The 27,230-nt window shown below is 39.1% G+C and overlaps 1 protein-coding gene across 1 annotated transcript in view; it reads right to left on the bottom strand.

Moving 5' to 3' along the window:
* Positions 1 to 17,752: 17,752 nt before the first annotated feature.
* SLC4A8 (solute carrier family 4 member 8) overlaps positions 17,753 to 27,230 on the bottom strand; it is a 755,839-nt gene continuing 746,361 nt past the window's right edge. The window contains exons 24-25 of the mRNA XM_078688864.1: positions 19,639 to 19,740; positions 17,753 to 18,110 (exon numbers count right to left, since the gene is read on the bottom strand). Of these exons, the coding sequence (XP_078544990.1) occupies positions 18,098 to 18,110; positions 19,639 to 19,740 (115 nt within the window). The 3' untranslated portion in view covers positions 17,753 to 18,097. The remainder of the gene's footprint in view (positions 18,111 to 19,638; positions 19,741 to 27,230) is intronic.

Raw genomic sequence — 27,230 nt, 5'->3', positions numbered from 1 at the left:
TCAGCGCCCCTGCTGGTGATATCTTGTCCGGCAAACCCTTCTCTCCTCAGCCGGCCAAGCACTAAGGGATTCCTGTCAGCGCTCCAGTGACAGGTGCCGTCATTCTGACCCCGCAGCTGCCCTGACCGTGCCGCAGTCCGTCCCGTGCTATCCTGCGGGAGGAGTTCCCTCCGCGACTGCTCCGTCATCGCAGCACTGCGGAGAACCTTTCTTCAGCAAGTAAGACCTCTCATTTTGCCTGTTAACGCCCCAGCCTCCTGGGTTCCTTGCAGCTTCCTGCTACTTGCATGGTGACATGCTCACCACTCAGTGTGTGTTACTTGTCACGGTGGTACGCATACCTGTTACATTGCCTCATTTCTTTAAGTGGAACTACTGATATGGTCCATAACCTCTTGTCATTCCATTCATTGCGTGCTTTTATGCTACCTGCACAGTGACACGCTCACCTCTCAGTGCATGTTATCCGTCACGCTGGTACACACACCTGTACCTGGTTCTTCAACGTGAAATGTTGTATTTGTAAAGTAGCTTTACCGGTGACCGCTCAGCTTCCCTAGGAGTCAGCCATTAGGTCAAATTCACCATTGTGTTTCCCTCTCTCTTCTATCCACGGATGTGGGATATGATTTAGCACTATCGGTGGTACACTCACCTGGCATAGTGTTAGGTATCCTAGGTGACAGACACCATTCAGGCTATCGCCTCTATCATTCCCTATGACAGTGTACCAATTTGACCTTTTCACTGACTTACGCACGCTATTTTGTGTTTTTCTCTTAAGCAGTTGTACTTCTCTTTGCACCCATACCCTTCACTTCAGCACCCCTGCGCCTCCTTTGTATCTACATCCCCCTAGTCCCATTCAACTCAACATGGGTACTCCAGGTATTAGCCATCCACCATCCTTTTTAATTGAAAGTGGAGAACCAGAAATGAATGCACTGGGAAGAGTAGACAAAGTTATTTGAGTCCTACCTGATTGCCATGGGGGGAGGAAGGTTTTCGGCAAAACATATTCTACTGCATAACCTGGGGGTGTATGGTCGCAAGGTGTATGAGACATTACCAGAACCAGAAGTCGAGGAGGATGATGATCTAGATGTATATGTCGTTACACTTATGAAATTGAAAAAGCTTTTTGGGGACAAAGTAAATGTAGTTCTTGAGCGCCATAAGTTCTTTAATCGTATGCAGGGCAAGAATAAATCTGTCAAAAACTACTTCTACTCAATGACTCCCTTATAAGGGATCAATTAGTTAGATGCACGAGCAACGGTAGAATACAAGAGAAATTACTAGCAAAAAATCCCACAAATGAAGAGGCAATTTCCTTGGCTCAAGCCATCGAGCACACAGCCAAATGCATGAAAGAAATAAAGGTTACTGAGGAAGTGGTTGCTTCTGTACAAGTGGAAGAACCACACAGCAATATTCTCAAGGTACAAAACAAAGGGGAGCCCATCAACAAGTCCATGACAGTAAACCAAGGTTTAAAATGTTATAGATGTGGCAGTAACAATCACGTGGCAAACAGTCCACACTGCTCCGCCCGCAGTGTCACACGCAAGAGTTGCAACAGAAGAAGGCATTTGGCCAGAGTTTGTAGGTATGGGGACAACAGCCAAGTCAAGGTGGTTAATGTAGAAAATGAACACCAGAAATTCGTATTTCAAGTGAAAGGTGAGGGTGGAAATATCAAACCTGACTATCTTAAATGTATGGTTTTACTCAACAACAAGCCTCTAGAAATGTTCGCAGACTCTTGTTACCCCTTCATCCTACTAAATCTTGATGATTACAAAAGATATTTGGGAGATCTAAGTGCAGAGATAAGCCAACCTGACATTACTCCTGAGGGCTATACCAAAGACCCCAATCCCCTTGTAGGTATGATGAAAGTACACATACACTTTAAAGAGAGATCCACTGTGGGTAAGGTGATTCTGGTAAAGAAAGGGTCCAACCTTCTTGGCTGTCAACACCAGAAGCAGTTGGGCATTATACTTGACCTAGCATTAAAGACCAGGTTATCCTTGTGGAAGATTCCAACAGGAGTAACACACAATGTGATGACTTTCCGGGACTCTTTGCGGATAAACTGGGGCTGTTGAGGGGCTTCCAACACAAAATAAAATTTAAACAAGGAGCCAAGCCTGTGGTCCACAGAACCCGCCCTGTTCCTCTCCTCATGAGACAGCCCCTCAAGAATGAGCTTGACAGGTTGTGTGGGATGGGTTTCATCCAACATATTGAAACTTCAGAGTGGTTGGCACCCATAGTCATAGCTTCTAAGGCCAATGGGGAAGGCATCCGCTACTGCGTTGACCTGTGCAGCCTTAATGACAATATTTGGTTAGAGAGATTTCCCCTCCCCAATATAAACGAAATGTTGAGCACCATGGGGGAGCCAAGTTTTTTTCAGTCATCGGCCTATCAATGGAATACCACCAAGTGGAACTGCACCCTGAATCTAGACCCTTAACAGCGTTCACCTGCCTCTTTAGAGCATATATGTTTATTAAGATGCCCTTTGGACTTGCCTCTGCTGCTGCAGTTTTCCAGAAAATGATGCAACAAGTACTCACGGGCATCACAAATACCATGTGCTTCAAAGATGACATTTTGATTTACGGGTCATCTGCTGAAGAACATGATACCATTTTCAAAACAGTGTGCAAGAGACTGTTAGATGCAGTCCTGACAGTAAAACGGGACAAATGCAAGGTAAAAGTAGGTTCAATGGACTACCTGGAACACACCATCTCTCAAGAAGGTTTTAGACCCAAACACAGTTTAATTCAAGATGTGAGTGATGCTCCTTACAACAGTAACAAGGAGGAACTCAAATCCTTTTTAGGTCTTATTGAGTAAATGGCCTAGTTTGTTACAAAAAAATTCTGAGAAATGCGATGGGTTGTGAGAGCTGTTGAAAAAGAAACAAAAATTCATATGAGAAGAAAAGCACTGCAATATGGTGGACAAATTGAAGAAGGAAATCATTAAGTCACCTGCCCTGGGGTCCTTTGACCCTACAAAGAAATCCATACTGAGCACCGACGCTTCTAACAAAGGTTTGGGGGTGACATTATCCCAAAAAGGGGAGAGTGGTGAGACAATGATAGCCTTTTCATCTCGGTCCTTGAGTCAAACTGAGTGCAACTCACGCGCTCGGACAGCTCTTTTATGGAGAGATCCAGAATCAGGTATTCTGCCCAAAATGTATTAAATCTTAGACAACCTTCATTGCCTGATTGTGTCAGCGATAAATGGCCATACCCTGAGGGCCCTTTTTCTTGCTTTAAATGCCAATTTCAAGCACCCTATTTAAATACCACTAGTAAGGTAAACCCCGTAATAAACCCACCAACAAAAGGGATTAAGTGCTTACTTTTAAATGTTCGCTCCATGCCCAAGCACCAATTACAAATATGGGATTTGCTACATACATCTCAACCCGATCTGGTTTTTTTTACAGAGACCTGGCTCAAACCCCACACAACACCTGCTATAGCTTTAGGGGTTCCCCAAGGGTATAAGTTTCTAAATATAGATCGTCCAGATAAAGTAGGCGGTGGAATAGCCATTGTATATAAAGAATATTTGAAAGTCACTGTTTTAGAACAAAAATGTAGTCCACAATTAGAAATAATTGTTTTTAGAGTTATTACTACCACAAGAGCATCCTGGAAGGGAGCGTTAGTTTATCGCCCACCAAGACCTAGCTCAGGTTTTACTCTTTCTCTTCTGGAGCTTTTAGCTCCTCACTTTAGAGCTAATGAAGATTTTCTGCTCCTTGGCAATTTTAATATTCACACAGATATCCTAGAGCTGCCTGAAACTAAGTCCTTACTTGCTGACTTGTCCACTTTAGGTCTGGAGCTGCAGAACAACGGACCTACACATAAAGGAGGCCATTCTCTAGACCTGTTTTTTTTCAAACTGCACCAAAATTCAGTGCCAATCCACCGTCCAGCTAGATTGGTCAGATCATTTCTTGCTGGAATTCTGCCTATTGGAAGTGGATAAACGCCTTAAAAAGAACACTCTCCCACCAGTATGGCGCCGACAGTGGCACAGGGTAACGGTGGAGGAGTTACAGAGGGTCTGGAAAAGGCCTAACCTTATGGCAACAGATGATGTGGAAGGTGCCCTAGCTAAATTTAATGACTCTATAAATTTAGCAATAGATAAACTGGCCCCCCTGAAACTGCATAAACAATTCCCTGTAAGTAAACAAGAAAAATGGTACACCGAGGCACTGAGAGCAGAGAAGCAGGGCTGTAGGAAGATAGAGAAAAAATGGAGGAAAGCACGCACAGAAGAAAATAGCAGAGCACACCGTGAAGCTCAGTCCAATTATTATAAGAACATAAAGTTGGCGCGGAAGAACAGCCTCACTCAGCAACTCGCAGAGGCGGGCAATTCCTCTAAGGAATTATATAAAATATTACAAGCATTTGTAAAACCGACAGCCTGTGACAGCCCAGATGACTTCTCCCAATCTTTATGCAATGACATTTCTTTGTTTTTTGAGAATAAAATCAACTTGATTTATGAGAAAATTTTGAAGGCTCCCAGCCATCAAAGTAGTATTTGTGCTTTCATCTCTCCATCTACACAAAAAAACGTCTCCTTGACAACCTTTCCACCAGTCGGTGAATCAGACCTCCCCTCCCTCATCAGCCGCATAAAGTCTGGATCCCCTGACGACTTCCTACCAGCTAAAATGATGGCCCCCCTGAGTATTCTTCTTGAACCACAAATCCAAGATATAATAAACCACTCCCTCAGGGAAGGACACGTGCCTGGGGAATGGAAAAAAGCAGTGGTGAACCCCATCCGGAAGAATGCCGCGCTTCCATGGACGGATTTTTCCAACCTCCGACCCATCTCCCTCCTGCCATACCTTAGCAAAATGACCGAGAGGCATGTGAACACCCATTTGTCAAATTACATCGAGACAGCGGAGGGCCTGGACCATTCTCAATCTGGATTCAGGCCCAATCACAGCACCGAGTCGGCCCTCATCTCAGTGACCGATAACATCAGGATGTCACTGGATGGAGGGGGGTCAATGATTCTGGTGCTGTTAGATTTATCCGCTGCCTTCGACACGTTGTCACATGAAATACTTCTCGGTCGTTTGAGGGAGGTGGGCATAGGAGGCGCGGCTCTGTCTTGGCTGGAAAGCTTTCTTTCGGGTCGTCTACAAGGAGTCAAGTTGGGCTCCCATAATTCCATCCAAACGGAGCTCACCAAGGGAGTGCCACAGGGTTCATGTCTAAGCCCCACGCTTTTTAACGTGTACGTGGCCCCCTTGGCGGACATTGTAAGAAAACACGGGTTCACCCCGGTGTCGTATGCTGACGACACCCAACTCTTATTCCCCTTCCAGACCCTCACGCCCGCAATTCAAAAATCTTTTGCAGACGGGATGAGAGCAGTGTCAGATTGGATGGCACGAAATTGCCTCCAATGCAATGTAGCCAAGACGGAAGTCATGTTGTTTGGTGGGGCCACTCTCCTATGGTCCCCAGAATGGTGGCCTTTGGAGTTGGGACCTGTCCCCAGCCTGAAACAAGTTGTCAAAAATCTTGGAGTACGTCTAGATCAAGCACTCCTGCTCAAAGAACACACCAACCAAGTAACAGGAGCACGTTTCCGCGTTATCGGGCTGCTACGGCGTGTTTTTCCATTCTTGCCCGATAACTACAGGAAAACATTAGTCCAGACGCTAGTAATCAGTAGGATGGACTACTGCAATGGCCTGCTTATCGCGGCCAACGAGGAACAACTAAAAAAATTGCAAGTGGTCCAAAATACTGCGGCGAGGCTGGTCCTCAATGCTCAACCCAGAACCCCTTCCCGTCCTCTTCTACACCAGCTTCATTGGTTGCCGATAAGGCAACGCATAGAATTCAAGACGTGTTGTACAATACACAAATGTCTGTTTGGCACGGGACCCAAATACCTGAAGGATAAGTTTGTACCGTACACCCCGGGACGCACTTTACGCTCCAGCAGTCACCAATTACTTCAGGTCCCAAGGTTTAGAAGAACCAGACAAGGAGGTCGCGCCCTCTCCTATAAAGGCCCTGTCCTATGGAATTCACTTCCCCCCATGCTGAAGCAAATTACCAATTTAGAATCCTTTAGGAACAATCTGAAAACTTACTTATTCACCCAGTCTTAAGAAACACTTTAGCTAACAGTATATGATCATGATTGAGTTTATCTGATAGGAGCGCAAGCGCAGAGATATCCCTTCGGGGATCGATTCAGGCGCTATACAAGAATACAAATAAATAAACTACTAAGTCATTAAGAGGGAGGCCTTGCGTGCTTTTGGGCCGTTAATCATTAAAAGAAATTCTTTTGGGTACCAAATTCATCGTCCGTACAGACCACAAACCTCTAACATTCATGTTTTCACCCAAACAAGTTCAATTCAATTCTCCACGCATAGCCAAGTGGGTCCTGGGGTTGGATACCTTTTGCTTTAGAATTGAATACTTGCCGGGACTGGAAAATGTGGTGGCGGATTACCTATCAAGGTCTCCCCTAAACACCAATACTCAAGAAGAACAATTGGATGTTCCCGTTCTAGCCAGCCAACTACCGTCCTTGACCAAAGAAGAATGGCATGAGGAAAGATGCCAAAATGAACACATTGAAAGAGTTAATAGTAATAGCAGGCCGGATTGTGCAATAAATTTGATGAATCTTTGAAGGAGTTTTGGAAAGTAAGACACAAACTGACCCTTATAGACTATAAAGCGAATTACAATAAGAAGATTGTTCTACCTTCGACCTCAGAAACAAAATAATAGCACTTAGGAAGAAGCATCACAAAAAACAAAGTGAGAAATAACTTCTGGTTTCCCAAAATGGACTCAATGGTGGAGATAAAAGTCAATGAATGTATCAGTTGTGCAAAGAGTGACAAAACAAAGACCCTACACAAAGTCCCTTTGTCCCGAGTGGAAGTACCCGTTGTGCCATGGACCAAACTTGCCATTGACATAATTGGCCGAATGGAAGCCTTGGTGCCGCTAATTAAATTCATGTTTGTTCTGATAGACTATACCTCCCACTGGATCAATGTCAAATTCACGTCCTCTACCACAACAAACAGCCTCGCCACGTTCTTAAAAAACGTCTTTTGCAATGAAGGAATACCAGATGTTCTAGTTACAGGCAATGGAGTGCAATTCACGTCTGAAGAGATGAGGGAATTCCTAGAGGAACTAAATATCAAACACGAAAAAACTGCATACTGCCCAAAAGCAAATGGCCTAGTGGAAAGAACAAACCGCATGATAAAAGAGCATATCCAACTAGCCATCACCAATGGCCACAAGATAGATGAGTCCCTTAGAGAATGCATATGGGCCCATCACACTGCACCTTATCTCAGCACAGGGATCTCTCCTTTCGTAGCACTAAGAGGGAGAGAGCCAGGCACCAAGATGAACCCTCTGTGGTTGGAGGGAGGTAAGAAAATTGAAAGCAACTGCGGGGAAAGCCAAAGAAAAATCCAACAACACCAAGAGAATTATAAAAATTGGTATGACCAGAGACATGGCGTTAAGGAGCATAACCTCAGAATTAACAACTCTGTATTAGTGGGGAAACCTACCCATGTTCAGGTTAGTCAGAGCAAATTCTACCCTCCTCAATGGTTTGTAGAGGTAAGCAGGAATGTGATCCGTCTAGAGAATGGATGTGTTCTCCCTCCCCTATGTAGGGAGATGTGTTGTAACCTGTTTCGTAAATTGTAATCCGCCTTATGTTTTACTGCACCTTTCCTTCTTTTTTCCATATGGTACAGTCCTCCCCCCACCCCCTTTCCCTGAATACAATGGAATGTTCCATGAGAGTTGACATTGGAATGTTGGACATCTTCACAGTGTGGAGAGTGGATGCCCAGAATAAAGAGTTCTACTTTACCTCGACTTTGCTTCTTCGCTTCTTCTTTTTAATTTCAACACAGAGTTTAAGATACAATCATCCTTAATGGAGAAACACTGCAAACTGATCTCTATTTGCATGGAAGAAACAGAATTCCTCTACCCGATACCTTCTGGAAGCTATATCTTCAACCGCTTAGGGGTCTATTCACAAAGACATTTTGGAGTATGTGAAGTAGAACTCTTCTTTTACTTACTCTTACATGCCTCTGTGAATTAGCCGCAAAACATAAAAAATGGTAACACAATGGGATTATTCATGGAATAACCCTATACAATTAGATATGAAAACATTATTTGCTTTGTACTTTGATTAATAGGTGGTGATTGTTTTTCAGTCGAATCACAAATGCGTGATCAGTATGTGAAAGTTTGTTAAAGTTTAGGAAAGAGCTCAAGAGATGGCTGTTTACCAAGTAACTACACAAAGCTGTCTCTTCCCCGTAACTTTGGGTTCTGTTCTGTCCTATGGCCCCTTCTCTTTTCTCATGCACTACCCCTAACCGGATTGGCCAGCGCCAGGATACTAGTTGGTGATGGAGTGCTTTGTAAAAACTATAAATAAATAAATACAATAAAGAGCAGTAAAGTTTATATAGATTTGGAGTGACTGTCTAGCAACATCCTAGATGGTTGAGAAGTTGGGTGTAAGAGGGATTAGCAAAAAATATGTTGTGCATTTCTTTCTGCAGAATTTCATATAGATTATGCAAAATATTTTCTGCCTGTACTATTGATCAGAGACTTTTTTTCAATTATCAGAACATTTTGCAAGATGCACAAATACATGTTTTAATCAATTTGCAGTTTAAAATGAGCATTTAACAAAATTATACTATTTTCTTAATAACAAACATTTCAACTTTTTTGCAAAGTTCTAAAAATTAATGAGGAGTTTCAAAAGCGAGATTGGCTGCTAAAAAGACAAAGACACCATGTATATGTTTTTAATAATGAAGTGCAACTTTCCAAAAGTTATTAAAGTTATTATGTAAAAATAAATAGGGGGTTGGCAAATGAGATTTGTTCATAAAAACAAGTACAATTGTAATGTGCCTCTGTAATTCACTTCTTTACTAATGAAAAAGAATAACATTCTCCATGGAGTAAATCACATAAGTCAAAGTCAGCACATACTAATTTCTTGCACTGTACACTCACAAACATTGAGAGAACACAAAATTAGCACATTTCAGGAAGTTGTTATTGTAACTTGAAGAATCTAAAGTTGGTAAATTTTCATAATTTCATGTTTCATAGGGTGGCTATGAAATGGGGAAAGAGGACTGATGATTCTTATCTGTACTAATGTTGTACCACATATCTCAATGAAAAAACCTAAACTGGGCTACCAGAGGAGTTACTAGGCCTTATGAGTTATACCTCCCCAGTAAAATATCTTGGATTTAAAAAGCCAACAAAGAAATCTAAATAGTCTCCCATTGGAAATTAGCGTTCTTCCCTGGAATCACGATAACACATTCCTTCTGAAATGCGAGTAAGAAAAAGCAAGGAAAAAAGGAAGAATCTTCAAACAAAAGACACAGAATCATAAAATATAGTCACATCAGGTTTCAAAGATAAGATATTTATTGAGCTTCTGCATTTACTGTTTGATATATATACCCCAAGTGTACGACATCAAGTAGTTTTAGAACGCTGGTATTGTAAACAGACAAATGCATTTCAGATTCACTTACGCACAGGTATAAGTTGTTGATCCAGTACTACACACAATGTTCACAGTGAGATATTTCCAGTGGGGTCCCCAACCTCAAATTTGTAGCAGATATTTGCCTTCCTCGACATTACCTTCTTTGTGTCAATCAATAATTCTAATCTTTTTCATTGGTATATTTAGGATATCTTTCTAGTTTGAAAAGAAATAAAACAGTTTCAACCCTCAATCATTTACATCTCAGACCACAGCACTAGCATGTCCTATCGATCAGTAATGACACCGTGTTTCATTTTTTCCTTCTTTAATGTGACTTAACCAAGCAACAATGCAATTAGCAATGCAATAGCAACTCCAGGGGTGACAACATGGTCTGTCGTGGGATTTTATTGTAACTTTTCAAGATGATAATACAGAAGATGCCTCTGGATGGTTCAAATGAAAAATAAAAGAGTTGTTCTTTATTAATTTGCCTGTGCAACCTTGAAGGCTGGCCCAACAGATGGGCTAGCCTATAAGAAAAATTGGGATATTCTACAATAGACTGCTGCCTCTGGATACTGGTAAACCTGGTCACAGGCAGTCACATGCCAAGGCAACAGATTGCAGCTTCTCTAAAACTCTATCACCAATCACCTCTAGCTTACCAGCCTTTAAAATGTTTGGGAAATCTCTGAATTCTGAATGTGTCTGCTCAATAAGGTAAGTCACATGACAACGATTTTTTAGAGAATGCTGAAAATGCTTTCCAATCTCTGGGACTTGTCTTAAATTATGAAATAAAAACCCAGTGATTTGTAAAAGTTAATTAAAAAAGAGAAAAATAATTGCCACTGATGAAGTCATTCATTTCAGCAAGTTTAAAGCTGCATTCAATTATGTTGCCTAAATCCTGTTGGTTAATGGTTACACTGTTCGCATAAACAAAAGTCTTTGCACCCCCATGGGATTCTGAAGAGCCTACATCTCTGAGGGAAAGGGCTCAAACAAGACACCTGAAAGGATTCCCCTAGCATGTCAGAATTAGACCAGCACTCTTAACCTGGCTCACTTATATTTTCACTAGAGTCGCTTTTTTCTCTGAGGTTATTTCCTATTTTCTCCTATGTTGATTTTATCACGTCATATGCAACAGCTCTTGCCTACATTTGAGATGTCTAAGGTGCATCGTAGGATGCTTTGAGAATATCTCAATTAAATGCACCCACATAGTAATGCACTGCAGCACCAGTAGGAACAAATATTTGCTACCACGAGCAGGACATCAGGGCAAGCTGACAATACATTATACCTCTTTGTAGCAGAATATGGTATTATATCAAACTATCTAGGAGCACCTTTATTAATTATAAAAGTGTCACCGAAAGTGAACCACAAACGACTGACTGCATGAGTTTTGGGATCTTTAACCAGAGAAAAACGGTGTTTGCCTCTCTCCGATAACCCAAAATATGAGAGCAACATGACAGTCCTCTGAACAAGACTATTAATAGAGATGGTGTACATGATGAGTGATGAGTACAGAATAAAATACACACATTTTTATTTAGAAACAATCACCTGCTCATAAAAATTCATATAAAACCTTTCAGAATAAAAGGAAAGTCATTGAGGCAAGCAAATAATGAAGACATGGACAATCCAGCATTTTTAATACTTTACAGAAATCCGATTGCTATAAATCTGGCGTATGTGAACTGGTTTTAGAAATACTTTCCACAAGTCTCTGCCTGAAGTATTTGTCTGGTTACAAACCTGCTGTTACACATAAACACACACATACTTTTGTTTTGCAGTGGTCTAGATGTGAAACTGGTAAACGAAAGGTAGATGAGATTCATTAAGTAAATAAATAAAATAAGCACATACTTTCACTAAATACCTAACCACACAAGGATGAAACACAAGAGACCGATTTGGTATGAGTGAAGGAGGAGGGCAGGGGTAGATCACAGTTCAACTTTTCGCAATTTATTTTTTAAGTCCACAACAACATTTATTGTTTGGTCTCACTTATTTTTATTTACAACATGAAGTTTTTTCAAGACTACATTTCTTACAACAAAATAAATATATATTTATTTATATTTTAATATAGCAGTATCTCTAAAACAAAATAATTCTATCTCTATTTTCTACATGTGATAGACAAGGATGATAGGGAAGGAAATATACATTAGAAAACAAATGTGCCTGCACCTTTTTTTAAAATGTTTTCTTTCCTTACCAAGGATGCACTGCGCTATTTCATATTGGTAACACAAGTCCAGCAAATAAAAATAGGATTTTAGCCAGACACCTGCTAGTGTAAGTATGTATGCACGGTGTGTCGGCAGTGTTGTATGGTTTTATCATTCAAAGTCGTAAGAAGGCCACCTGCAAAAAAGGGGTGGTGTAGAGTAGTAGTATATAGACCTATCTCTCTTCCTGTCCCCATCTCCATATCTATGCATATAACTAAAAAAGATTTGCCACCTTCAGACCTTACTTTGCCATTTCACTGTTTTTGTTAACTTCTACTCAAAAAATTCCTTTAAGTGTAGTCTTTACTTTCGGCACGCTATGTTCTTTCTAATTTTGGTTTTTAAAATGCACTCTAAATAATGTAAACATTTCCAAACCATAAAAACATTACAAGTAACTGCGATACAATAAATAACCCTGCAAAGAGATGACTAATAATGACTGAAAATAACTTTTTTTGAAACCTGTGTTTTGAGAACATATCTTTGAAATGTAGTTTTTTAAAGAAGTTGTACAGGAAACCCAGGTTCCTAAACTAAAAGTAAAAATAAAAGCAAACTAGGCTATACGTTTTTTTAAAACAAATATCAAATCTGTTTTGTGTAGTTTACTGCTCTTTAAAGCAATAGATCAGATCACAGGGATCTTGAACGTTCAAAACGTATTATAAAGTAAAGTACAGTGCTGGGAGCAGACATTCTATTTATAAACTTCAAGGGTAAACTATTTTCACCACCAACCTAATTCTGATTGTCATTTTTAAATAACAAAACCAGCCAGTTTTACATGGCTTATGAAAGCTTTGAGTTGACCTGTGAGATGGTGCCCTCAGAATTATGGTTATCTGTTCTGTCAAATCACTGTGTGACTGATTCCTTGTATTGCAGCTCTCACCACTTAGAATATAGCTATGAGCATTTCACTGATATCATAATCAGAGAATTTAAACATTCCAAAAAATGTTTATAAAAAGTATGGTTAACTTTCAAATTTCTGTTTTCATATTTTGAAAATCATAATGCCTGATGGGAAGAAACACTTTTTAGATTTCATCTATTTGCCTTTATCAATAAAACATTTATCATTTCAGAATTGAAGCAAATTAAATAAGCAGACCACCTTTCCCAGATAGACATTGAACTTATCAATGCTACTTTCCATCACATTAAATCCTTATGCAGGTACATCCATAACTGACTGTCAAAAACTATTGATGTGTTTTAATAGTTAATTAAAATAATATTCATTTTATTTAAAGAGCAACTGAAAAAAACATGCGTAACTAGCTATTAATTTAACTCATCTGCCCTTAATGGGCCCTGATAAATAAAAACAATCTGCCATTCAGTAGTGTTTGTGGCAACATACTAGAAGGTGTTGCTCCAAGGGCTATAATTAATCTAAAATAAGAGTGTAATGCTTTAGGTCAGATATATTGACGATAGAAGGATTTCTCAGAGGCAAGCAGGCCAGTAAATATGATATGCACCTGCAACTTGTTACAAAGGGTTTACATATTTTGCACAGTGTTCCACATGGACCAGTTTTACTGTAAGGATTTATAGTCCTCTGACAAGGAACACAGAACGGAAAAATCCACAAACACTACGTCATTAGTTTGACCTCAACCAATACAATCTCGATTTAATTTCATCCATCCAATACAATGTTTGAGTGGGGGATTCTGGCTACTGTCTTGCTGAAAGACGTACTTCTTGCTATCTAGCAATCCGTTTGTGGTGCAACACCAAAGAAAATACCTACTCAAATCTGGCAAAGATCTTAAAGTTAGTAATCCACAGTTGTGAGTTTGACCCTTAAATACAATTTAACTGAAAAATTATTATTCCAAGGTGTGCTAATCCCCTGATGATAAATGATGCTTGGTTAAGTAGGTAAAACCTATACTGTGTACCACAGAGCAAACCTCAAGTCTGATGGGTAAGAGCTTGGTTGCGTCTCCTCCTGGTTAAGGTGGAACCATAGGTCGAGCCCAGAAATACATAATTCCTTTAGATGCTGAACCAAAGGATATTACTATACATTAGAACCCTAACTAGCTTTCAAGCTTGGCTCTTGATAACATCATGAAAACAATTTGAGGACAACTTTGAATTAGACATAAGACAGCTGATGCTTTGGCATGATTAAAGCAGAGGTTCAATAGATGGGCTCTGTACTCACAGTCGGGCCGACATTCAGATTTTTGGTATGGGTAAATTGAAATTGTTTATGTAATGGAAACATTCAGATGCACAAGGCTCTCTAAGAAATTATTTTCTGGCTATGAAATATTTTGTGTTTAAAGTTACAACAATGTAGTCTTAGCCCTACTGCAACTAGCCAATAATAGGGAATAAGGAGCAAAGTACCTTCCTCAGGCAATCATCACTAATAATGTCTAATATGTTGGGTGCTAACCCTTGCACTGAAGCACACTATCCGCAAACAGAACATCTAAAAGCCTGTCAATAAATGACTTCTATCTGCACGGGCCAGGAATTAAAGTTTAAACACCAGCAAGGTCAAAATCTTTGACAGAGGTTACATTGAAAACTGAAACCAACTGGATGAATATGAAAACTTTGCTGGGTTTTGATAAATCATATTCTAGCTCAGTTTGTCTACATCTTTTACAGCTTCCTCTACGATTTCTTCATTTCTGGTACCCCAGTTCTACATCCTAATTCCCTGACATTACAGTTGCAAAACCTCTTAATATGCTACCCTGGAATGTGCCTTTCAACTGCAATGCAAATGACATATGACGTCACTGACTGTTTACAGCCTTGTGTCAAGCCACTAAATGATGACAGCCTCCTGTGACATAACTGAATTATCACAGACATTTATGACATCACAAAATTGTGTGGCATTACTGCATGGAAATCAGAGTTCGTAACAGAGATTATTGAATATTGTTACATTTAGAAAAGCTTTGTGTTGCATTGCTGTAATGAGTTCAAGTATGTGTGGAATCACTGACTGATCACAGTCTTTTGCAACTGACAATTACTTTCCTATCTAATATCCCTAATTACAGTCCAGTGTGACATCAATGAAAGATTACATCTTTGTCTGACAACTGAGTGATTACAATCTTGTGTAACAAAAATTGAAACTTAAGGTTACATCACTGAATGATCACAGTCTTGTGTAAAATCACTGAATATATACAGCCTTGTGTGGAATTTCTACATGATTAGAAATTAACATGACATAATTAATGCACCCTAGTGTACCATCTCTGAATGACTACAGCACATGATTTTATAATAGTTATTATTATTATTAACATTACTATTACATACAGATTACAGCCTAAAAAGATATCACATTCTGGTTAGAGTCTAGTGTAACATCATTGTTTCACAGCAGCTCAGTTTTGGACAGTTTACAAGAGCATTGTATTCTTGTGCCTTTATCTAGTCTCAGTGTGAGACAATTGACCTCTATCAGCCATCTGTGTGATGTCACCAAATGGTTAAAAACTAAGGTGATATTACAGCATTGAGTGACAACACAGAAATATTATAACACTAACTGACATCAAAGACCAATCACAGCCTTGTGGGACATCACAGAATGAGGACAATCTTGTATGACATCAGTGAGCAAATGTATGCATGAATACAGCCTTTGTGACAACAGTGAGTAATTACAACATTGTGTGACCTTGCTTACTAAATACATCCAACGACAATAGCGTTGACTGAAAAACACTGAATAAGTATATCCTATATTATGTAATTTTACCCGAATGGCACTGTAGACAAATAATAGCATGGACTACCTACAGTTGTGGGTGATTTCAAAATGCGATTACAGACTTTTGTGAAATGACAGTCTGACTACATTACTTTATGATATTACAGACTAATTAATGTTTTGTGTAAAATTACAATTTGATTACATTCTTTAATGACTCCACAGTCTGATTTACTGCATTTTGTGACATTACATTCTTATAAGAGGACTTTGTAACATCAGAAGCTGGTTACTGCCTTTTGCAACTTTACAGGCTGATACAGTCATTTTAGCATTAATGTAAGATTACTGTGTTTTGCGACATCACAAACTAATACCTGGCTTTTGTAATATCCCTGCCTGGTTGTAGTCCTTTCTGGAATCACAGTGCGATTAAAGCCTTTGTCACATTATACTCTTATTACAGCTTTTGATGTACTTAGAGTCTGATTACAGTGCTTTGACATGATAGACTGATAACTGCCTTTTGTGAAATTACAGTGTGAATACACTCTTTAGTGGTATGAGAGTCTTGCTACAGCCTTTTGTATTTCAGTCTGATTACAGCATTTATTGACTTTGGAGAATAATTACTGCCTTTTGTCACCCAAAAGTCTGATTATAGCCTTTTGAAAAAAGTCACAGATGGGTTACAGTCTTATAGAATTATAACTTGATTACAGTGTTTTGGGACAAGGCAGACTAACAGCATTTTGTGAAATTGTAAACTTTGTGTAAAACAGTGTGAGGCTACAATTCATTATTTTAAGTATGAAATACAATAGACATTGCTTTTATATCTTTTATTTAGCTCTGGCTCTGTTAAAGCTGTAATGAGCGTTTACAAATAATAAAAAATATGTACAAGCCTTTGGAACTTGTTTAGTGTTTCTGTAGAATATTAACAAGAGAAAAGGTTGTAACAGCCATCAGTGAAAATAGAGCTATCATCACTGCTCTGCAACCTAAAACCCACCTTTAAATAACTCACTCGCTTTTACTGAATCTTTGCTTATCTCTCTTCATCTCTTTGATGTCCAAGTTAATTTTGCTCAAATCTAAATACAAGGACCCCTAAAGAAATACACTTAGACACCTAGACCTGACTTAGAAAATTGTAATTTAATAAAACTGTTTCAATTGCTGACCCCTTTTTATCTCTTTCTAATGTGAATTGTCAAAATGGTAGATTGTTCCTTGAAAATTCAATGTGTACCTCCAAGTTAAGCATCCAATAACTATGTTTTGAGAAAAGGTCAATTTTTAAGTTAATTGCATATTTAGCTGTCAAAATTCTGTCATAGTGAGAATTTTCAAGTCAGGCATTTTGAGAACATCCGCCAGGGACCAGCTATGACAGCTAATATTAATATATAGGATACATTATTGATGAGTCGCAATTTGGGTCACTTTAGTACAAAATCCATTATTTCTGAATTTCCAAGACCCATATTTGGCATTTCGATGCAGGCAACAACAGAGTTAATGAGAAACGCTGATCATAATTCCAAGCCCAGTTTCAGAATTATAAAATCTAATCCGGAGATGCCCAGTTAGATTCCCAAACACAATTAACAAGCTAACTCCCTTTTTTCCAAAAACATATCTTATTCTAAATTTCTTCACAAGATTTGAACAATCCTGTAATGAATTCTGAACTCCATCAAAAATCTGAAAATTTGAGAGTTCCAAATTTCGAAAATGAAATGGAACTTTTGCAAATATGATTTACAATTCAAACCCTTAATATTTTCAAACGTTCTACACCTTTATAAGATTTAGTCACTTGCTCAGCAAAGGTGATCGGATCTATTCATGAACATTACCAATTTCTGATCTTAGATGTACAGTAATTGGAAGATTAGTGAAAAAGGATCCACACATCATCTTCATACATAGAACACAAGAGCTATGCCAAAGGATTTTCTTAAAGTTATATATCCAGCCTTATAACAGTTACAAAACATCATTACTCAACCTTCATTCTACAAAAGTGGTGAACTGGCTATACATTGTTGACTTCACAAACTATGTGCCTTGTCTGTTTTCAGTGCAACTGAAACACACCACAATTTGTTAGCTATTAAGTATGTACAAGTTAGGCGATTCATTTGTTAGATTGAGTACATCTATGATGTTTTATTCACATACTGATTAAACCACAAGTGAATAATGCCTTTGAATAACCCCATTAATTAATAAGTGCTCTACTTGAAATTTCTCAAATAGTTCTGTGCCATGGGGCCGACAGATCAGAGGAGAACAAATTCTCTTCAAAGCACACACAGACACACACACACACACATTAAGCAACAGTTTTGGAATGACTTCAGTATGGATCCATGATCTGTACCAATGACCAGCGATGTCTCTTTACAGTTGACCACTTTGTCCATGTGACTTGGAGATTCCCTGAGTCAGCTGACGGACCATTTTTCCTCAGAAGCTAAGAGACCTATTTGAAGAAACTACAGACACATATTGGAGTTAATAGGAGTTGTATAGGAGCAATAGCAGGTAGAAAAACAATTGATAACAAGTATAAAACAATTGACTAGTTCCCTGGTACAATAAGAATTGTATTTCCTTGAAATACATATAATAACATTTATTTTGGTGTTATTACCCTTTTCTTGGATTTAATATGAGACGTACAAGAGTGAAACATAAATCAAAATTCTCAAATATATACCTATTTATTCTTGTAATAAAATAGTTTTTACTCTTTTTAATGGAAAACACCGGTGACTGCACCAAGTTCCAATCACCAATTTGCTCCACCTCTCCAGCGCCATATACCCTAAACCCCTGCAGTGTATGCAATGATAACATTGTTTTGAGAGTATTGGAAGGTGGTGGGATGATTAGAATTACCATCAGGATATTTTAAATCCTCATATTACAGGAAATTGCCTCTAGGATTTAGGGTGAGTCAGCAGTGGGCAGCTTTTCTTTGCTGTGCCCATCTATAGCCAACAACTGTTGTCAGGAGTATGCTTGACCCCAGTTGAAGCACAAGAATGTTTTTGATGTCTAGGAGGTAAGATATATGAAGGTAACTCCACAGTTCTACTTAATGCAGGTAAGTCTTGTCTGTGCTGCAAGTACAAAACAATTGTCAATACATGAGCCCATTATCATGAATGTGCACCTATGCTCGAGCATCGAGGATGGAGAAATATCACCATAAGGTTATGCATCGAGGCCCATTTTTAACAGATTAACAAGCTCCTTTTACTGAGACTTTAAGGAAGTGAACTCTGTGTGACACTGTCCATTAGCTAAGCAAAGCAGATAGATGGACACTATGATACAGTTCCATAATGCATTTCCTCGGTTGAAAGGTCATAGTTAGGTCAGACCAAAGGCGTGCACTAGAACATTTACAAATTCATTGCTGATTTGTAGACCCTCAGACAGGTAACTGGGCACAACTGCGTAAAGCCTCCTACTTTTACCAATAAACAAATTACTGTCAAGAGTGGCTGAAACTATGAACATTTTAGATAACAAGGTCCTTCACCGCAGCTTAATCTAAGGACAGTGAACTCAAACCAGCAAGAATGCCAGATCAAAAAAAGTGACAATAACTTAGCAGCAACTGCACTACATTACAGCTATTATCACATTCATGTAGTCCAGCGATTCCTCTGTAGTATGGTGCATCTATGATTTATTTCTTACACCCACAGGTTTGGTGGAAAAAATTAGCATTGCAGAAGCTGAAGAAATGCAAAGTATAACATTAAGTGATGACTTTCTAGTGTTTAAATTGTGATTAATCTGAACTTTGTATGTTGTTGTGCACTTACACTGTTTGTCAGTTTGTGCATCTGTCATTTTGTCCCCAAACCTTTCTCTTATGCAGTAATGTCTTGATTGGTTGAACTGAGTTTCTACCTAGTTTACTGATTGGTATTAATGAAAACTATTACAAAGCCTCCATTCTTTTACTATGACTAATACATCTGAAGGTAACAGGCTATAACTTCTTACCTTCTCTCCTTGGATTTTGAGCTTTCTGCATTCATGCTGAGTGCTTTCCATACTGTTGTTTTAGGCATTTCATCCGATATGTTAATCTCTGATGGATCCCCCCTGAAAGAAACAATTGACACTGAATTGTATCGATCACCACTTGGTCCTCCCATCGATATGTTTGTTACCACAATAACAAATCACATAATCTCCATCAACCATTTGTATCTGAACTTGTTATTCTCATTACAATTTATCTTATCTTATGCACATAGTCACATAGTCACATAGTACTGTTAACTGACTCTGGCAACATTTCAAGCATTTTCTACCTATATCAGAGCCGTCAAAACGCAGAGCAAATAAAACATGGCTTAAGTCTGAGTCATAAAAAGGAGCACATTTATTGAGGAGTACTCATTCCATACTTGTAGCGGTCAATTTTCGCAGAAAGTTCACTATAATCCAAAGGATAGTGAACCCCTTCTAAAAGATCCATCCATGAAAATACCTGGTATTAAAAATCTTGCCTTGGTAACGACCCACCAGAATTCTTTAACGACTCCACTCATTGAAGATAGGCTCCTGGATCTAGCCCGCCATTCAAATCATACAGGCCACACCCCCTCACATCCTTGTTGCGGGTTCAACAACAACTACCACAGTCTTTACTGGCTCAAAACAGGGTACATTCAGGGCCAGACTCAGTACTTGACCTTCCGCCATGTGCTACACCTACGTAATTGTGTTAGCAAATGTGCCACCTAAGGGACCTGCAGAATGTGAATCTTGAGAATCATTAAGGAACAAAGCTCTGTATTGGTTGGGTAGGAAGACAGGTTCTGAAACCCAACTCTTTACAGAATTTAAGATGGCAAGAAGGGTCCAGTGGGTGGGAGGTACTACGAAAACACTGCCGGGGGACTGCATAGTACTTACATTCAGATCCCCAATGCTGGTTAAGAACATTCTTTGGGGGGTCGGGCATAACATCTTAGTGCCAGGCTCGATTAACATCCTCCCACTAGGTTTTTTCTACCTCCCACGTTCTAACTATCCTAACCAGCCAGCGAATAGACACATCGCCCCAGCCCTAAATAGTTATTATAGCGTCCCGACCTACAATCGATTCAATTTGCTATCTGGTCTGGAATGTAACGATTGATTGGAAATACATAATCTTAAAAAATCAGGCACACAGGTACCTGGGCTTGTCCCATACACGAACAACAACTCTAATCAATCTTCTTCTATTAACATGGCCAGACAACAGAATGTGGCAGATAAGAATAAGGGTAATAACGACAACTTTCACCATATCCCCATTGTTGGGCTTTAAAGTGTAGCTCCACCAGTCCCTAGTATCACAAATAATGCAGGGTTCAAAGTTAATACAAACAATGGTCAGCCTAGAGGGCCCACTAAGTAAACCATTGAGCAACCTTTGCATACCCCAGTCTTACAGTTAAAAACTGTTTTCTGGAACGTAGCCGGTTTACGTTCAAAATTGATGAACGACATTTGGCTACAATTTGCAGGTCTCTTTAACGTTCATTGCCTCCAGGAGACCTGGACCACGGATCCGTTATACATAGAGGGCTATAAAAAAAAAAATTCTGGAGCCCTCCCCTGTGTTTCAGGGAGAGCGAAAGGTGGTTTAATAATTTTTATCTCAAATCTTTTAGTAATCAATAAAATTGTACCCTATAAAATTTAACCAAATTTCCAAATACTAACATTAGATTTAATTAATCAAGATACATACGTCTTGGTAAATTTTTATAATAATCTCCATCAGACCGACCTAATAACCATTCTGCAAGAAATAATGTCCCACCTTCAGGATCTAAAAAACAAGTTTAATAAAAATGTTATCATTATCTGGGGGGGAGATTTTAATCTTACCTTATGCCCTCAAAGCAATAACCGTAATTGCGGCCTTTTAGACGCAAATGGTACTCCAAAAACACATTTCTCTCACACAAACACTGGAGAGCAATTAAAGGAGGCAATAAGTGGACTGGATTTGGGACTGGCAAATGATTTGGTGGTCCCCTCAGTCCCCCTAACTAAAACCTACCACGGGAGGGGAGCATCTAGCACTATAGATTTTATACTTATTTCAGTCATTGCAGCGTCTCGTATTGTTAATTTTAGTATTCATGATAATTCCACTAGTGATCACTTCCCAATTAGTGTAACAATAACATTCCCAACTAACCAGCACAATCGGAACTCAGAGAATATCTATGGACAAGGAACATTACGTATGGAAAGACCTAACGGTTATTCCCTTAAATGGGAAAAGATTGACTCTCTTGTAATAACCACTGAGGTAGTAAGAAATTCTCTAGAATCGATAAACAATTGTTTGGACCTTAACAACACTGACGCGGAGATTTTAAAGAGCTTCTACAATATAATAGCATCAGTAAAGGTAGCTCTTCATAGGGAACTAAAGGAAAGGCCAGAGAAGAGCAAAGGATGGTTCAATAAGAACTGTACATAAGCCCATTTTAATCTAAAAACAGCCCTACATAATGTGCCGAGGGACAAGCAGGAAATTGCCCACTGTAGAAGGGAATACAATAAGGCCATAACACCAGGAAAATGGAACTTAAAAAGAACTTTGGACCCAATTGCACAATAGCTGTATTCTTAAAAATAATACTGCTTTTTGGAAGGTTATTAGATCTCCCTTCCTAGCAGATAACGCTAATAACAACGCTATAGATATAGCCATCGATGAGTCGGCATGGGTTCATCATTTTCTGTGAATATTTGGCCTTTCTCAGTCTCAGTCATCTCCCGTTAATAAAGAGAGTGTAGCTCTGCCTTCAGCTAACCCTGTCTTCCCTATAGCCTTGGGAATATCCATTTCTGAAGTGGAAGCGGCTCTTTTAGCAATTAGAGGCGGAAAGGCCCTGGGGCCGGACGGAGTCCCAGTGGACCTTTATAAGTATAACATGGAACTGTGGACCCCGATACTGGCGAGAGTCTTGGAGGCATCTTGTGCCGTGGGTCTCCCAGACTCATGGTCAGATTTGATCCTGGTGCCAATCTTCAAAAAGGGTGATCGTAATCTCCCATCCTGCTATAGACAGATATCACTACTAGATTCTCCAGGGAAGGTGGCAGGTTGTGTCATTCTTAACCGAATGCAGACATGGGCTACAGACAACGGAAAACTCTCTGACATACAATACGGATTCAGAGAAGGACTTGGCACCATAGATCAAGTCCTTAATCTGTCCCTCTTAGTGGGCAAGTACGTAATGGCCAAATGTGGGGATCTTTATATGGCATATGTCGATCTGACAGCAGCTTTTGACTGAGTCAGTCACTCCAAGCTTTGGGTTATTCTAGAGGACATGGAGGTTGAGCTCCCTTTAATAAACTTTTTACGGGAACTATACACTAATGCCACTGCTAGGGTCAGGTTTGGCAACACGGGGGAACTCACGGCCTCATTCGGAGTACAGAGGGGAGTCAGACAAGGTTGTGTCCTGGCCCCCTTCCTTATCACCCTCTATACGAATGGGTTGGAACGTGCCATGTTACAGGGATGCCAGGACCTACCTTTAATTAAAGGACGACCAATACCGGCCCTCCTGTATGCCGATGATGCCGTGATTCTAGCACGCACACCTGTAGAACTTCAACGTGCTGTGATAAGATACCACCGTTTTATGGCCGACCTTGACCTTAAAATAAACATAAAAAAACATTTATCATGTCCATAGGCAAGAGCTGTAAGAAAGTTAGGGATATTTTTGTCGGAAATATAAAACTTGAGACAACAAAAACGTACCCCTATCTTGGTGTTTTGATGGACGACAAATGTTCTTGGAAACAGGCCATTGAGATAAGAAAGATGCACTTTATGAGGGCCACAACAGCCTTGGTTAATTTAACACAGAGGTTAGGTGGCAGACCTCCGATGGAACTGATTCAAATCTACAAAGCAAAATGTATCAGTGTAGCAACCTATGGTGCGGCTTTGTGGGGTAATGGAAAAATTGAAGCCCTACAAAAAGTCGAGAACTGTTTTCTAAGATTTTTACTTGCAGTCCCTCCAAGTTCCTCAACCTATAATTGTCATCTAGAGCTTGGCCTTACATACGTATCTGATATAGTTAAGCTCCAACCGATGCTCTTGTGGTACCGCATTTGGTCTTCTGATACTGCACTTCTGACCCGAGGGCCTTTAGAGGACTGTCTTTCCCTTGAAAAAGGGTGTAAAATAAAATGGCTCACATACATTAAAAAATTCCTGTGCGATTTAGGATTGGAAAAATACTATCACTCACCACGAACAATCACTGAAATACCCAGGAAAGAATTTAAGAAACTATGCCTTACCCATTTAGAGCAATTAAGGCTTGCTAGCGAAGCAAGTAAATCCTCTGTTCAACACGCACTCTTAATACAAACTACCGAGGAGACGCTCGAGCGCGCGATTCAAAATGGCCGCCGCAATGTGAGCTCCTTCGTTTTTCGCCCGTTTTTTCGATAAAAACGACAAATTTTTGTCAGGAAATTGCTGCAAATGTGGTCGCTGGCCTTATAAAGCTGCCACTTACCTGCTGAGGAGGTTTGGTGTTTTTCCTATCGACGGTGGTGGTGCTGCCAGCTTCTTGGTTCCTGCTCCCTGCTTTCCAAAAAGGTACTGCCTGGACTGTCTGTCAGGGGGGCGGAGACTGCTTCAGGAAAAGGCCTGGCTTGAGCCTAGCCACACCCACAGCCCTGTTTAGCTGCTGCACCAGTGTTTTCAATAAGGAATACTTCATTTTCTCTCTATTTTCCTTCTGACTTTCACATATTAATTCTTTTTATTTCAAAATACGCCAATTTTACTCCTTATAACATGGAAAATAAAAATACTGCCAATAATAAAAGGAGACAGCAGGTTTCACCTCCTCCATTGAAATCAAAAGTAGTGGAGTCTTCTGAGCCTTCATTGTCTTTAATTCTAGAAGAAATCCAAGCACTTCGTGCTAATACAGAGACAATTGCGGCAGAAGTAAAGAATGTACGAAAGGAAATGGCTAGCTTATCTATGAAAATCTCTGATAACTCTATCAAGATACAGGATAACAAAGCCAAAATAGATGCTTTTACACCATTAATATAGCTCCTATGAATACCCATCTTTTGGATATGGAAAATCGTCACAGGCAATATAACCTTCGCATTTTTATTTTACCGGAAGAAGTTGAGGGGTCTAATTGCCGGTTATATTTGGAAACTTTGATTCCTGGTCTTTTAAATATTACATTTCCAGAGAAATTTGAGGTTGAAAAAGCTCACCAAATTCCCTCTCATCGCAATCCTCAACATTCCAAGCCAAGACAAATGATATTTAAAGTATTTTGCCACCATCATTTGGTATTGATTAGGAAAGCTGCAAGAGAAATTCCCTCATTGATGGTCAATGGGTCAAAAATCTTTATTCACCAAGACTTTGCCAAAGAAACTGTGACAATACGCAAGGAGTTTTCTGACCTCCGTCCGCAGCTGCGAAGTTTGGGTTTCAAATATGGCCTTTTTGATCCATCCATGATGCGCATTTGGAAAGACAATTTTTCAAAATCCTTTCATCGTCCAGAGGAGCTAAGACATTTTCTTGATCTTCAACTGTAGCAGTCAATGGATACCCATGACCCTACTACTTTAAGTGTATTTTTGCTGACAATTTTTACGCTTTTTCCTCAATTTTTGGGCTCCAGCGGTAATTGGCCATGCTTGTAACGCGTGTGTGCGTTTCACTTTTCATATTTATGTTTGTTGTTGTTTTGTTTGCTGTTTGTCAGTTCTTCTGTCTTCTTCCCGCTCATTTATCTTTTCTATTTTCTAGAGCTACTCACACTTTCTTCTGTTTTCTTTCTCTCATTATCCTCTTCTTCTCTTTTTCTTCCTTTTTCTTCGATTATGGCTGGCATTAAAGTTATTTCGTTGAATGTTAAAGGTTTGCGACATCCAGTCAAGCGTACTAAGATTTTGGATTGTTTAGGCAGTTTTAAAGCCGATTTTTGTTTTTTACAAGAAACTCATGTTGATGATATAGTATTAGGTTATATGAAAAAAAAGTGGGTTGATAGTATTGTTTCATCTCCTGCTATTGGTAAAAAAAATGGTGTAGCGATACTAATTGCAAAGAAGTCGCATTGTCAAATTCTGAATAAATTTACTGATGCAGATGGGAGATATTTAATTGTCAAAGTTAAAGTTTATGATTCTATTATTCATTTATTAAATGTTTATGGGCCCACTGCAGATGACCCTGCTTTTTGGAACAATCTTGCAACAGAGGTTCTAAAACTTGGAAATGTTCCTTTGATTATGGCTGGTGACTTTAACGTGATTTCTGACCTTAATTGGATAGGTTATCTCAAACAAAATTTCATCCCACTAAGGTTTATTTTGCTTTTAAAACGTTTCTTCAAACCACTAAGTTAGTCGATATTTGGCGTCTTCATTTCCCTACAGAAAAGAATTTGTGTTTCTTTTCTAACCCTCACAATTCTCATTCTAGACTTGATTATATTTTAGTTTCAAGACAACTCATTACCTCTATTAAAACTCCTATGATTGGAAATATTGATGTCTCCGATCATGCTATGATTTCTTGCATATTAAATCTTAATATACCTTTTCCTAAACAATCTAGATGGAGAATGAATTCTGGTTTAGCATTAAATGAACGTAACAAACCCAAACTATTATCTGCAATTTCTGATTATTTTCAATTAAATCCTGCAGGTTCTACTTCTTTAGTTAATCGTTGGGATGCTTTTAAAGCTTATATTAGGGGTGTTACTATTTATATTATGGCCCATGAAAACAAAACTTTTAATGACAATATTAAACATTTACAAAAACTTTTTATTAAGTCCAATGATTCGAAATATAGAGACAAATTGAAAAAGTTACGGTATGAGTTTAATACTATTCTCAGTACAAGAGCGGGTGTCCAACTTACTAAAGCAAAAGCTAAATTCAGTTTTAATGCAAATAAATCTGGACGACTTTTAGCAAATTACCTCCGTATTAAAAAAGATAAATCCCAAATCACTTCTATTCATAATCCTACTGGTAAAATTGCCTTATCCCATAATGATATTGTTGCTGAATTTTTGGATTTTTACTCTAAATTATATGATAAACCTGATTTTAATGATGATTCTTTGGTAGATTCTTTCCTATCTTCATGTGATCTACCTAAGATTTCTCAAACAGATACACTTGATTAGATTTACCCATTACTAAGGACGAAATTCTCTCTGCTATTAAAGCCCTTAAACTAAACAAATCTCCAGGTCCTGATGGTTTACCAGCAGAGTTTTATAAAGAATTTCAACCCCAACTCTCGCCTTTTTTGCTTCAACTTTTTACTTTATTTGCTTCATCAGGAAGTACGTCTGGTTCTTTTACAGAAGCCTTAATTATTGTTCTTCCTAAACCAGACAAGGACCCTACTCGTGTTTCTAATTATCATCCCATTTCTTTAATAAATCAAAATTGTAAATTGTATGCGAAAATGTTGGCCACACGCTTATCCCCTATATTAGATTCTATTATTCATCCTGATCAGTCAGGGTTTATGAAAA

This window comes from Lissotriton helveticus, chromosome 1_1 (assembly GCF_964261635.1).
Source record: "Lissotriton helveticus chromosome 1_1, aLisHel1.1, whole genome shotgun sequence".
NCBI lineage: Eukaryota > Metazoa > Chordata > Amphibia > Caudata > Salamandridae > Lissotriton > Lissotriton helveticus.
Note: the sequence above shows the minus strand (reverse complement) of the source record. Positions and strands in the feature narration are given on the sequence as shown.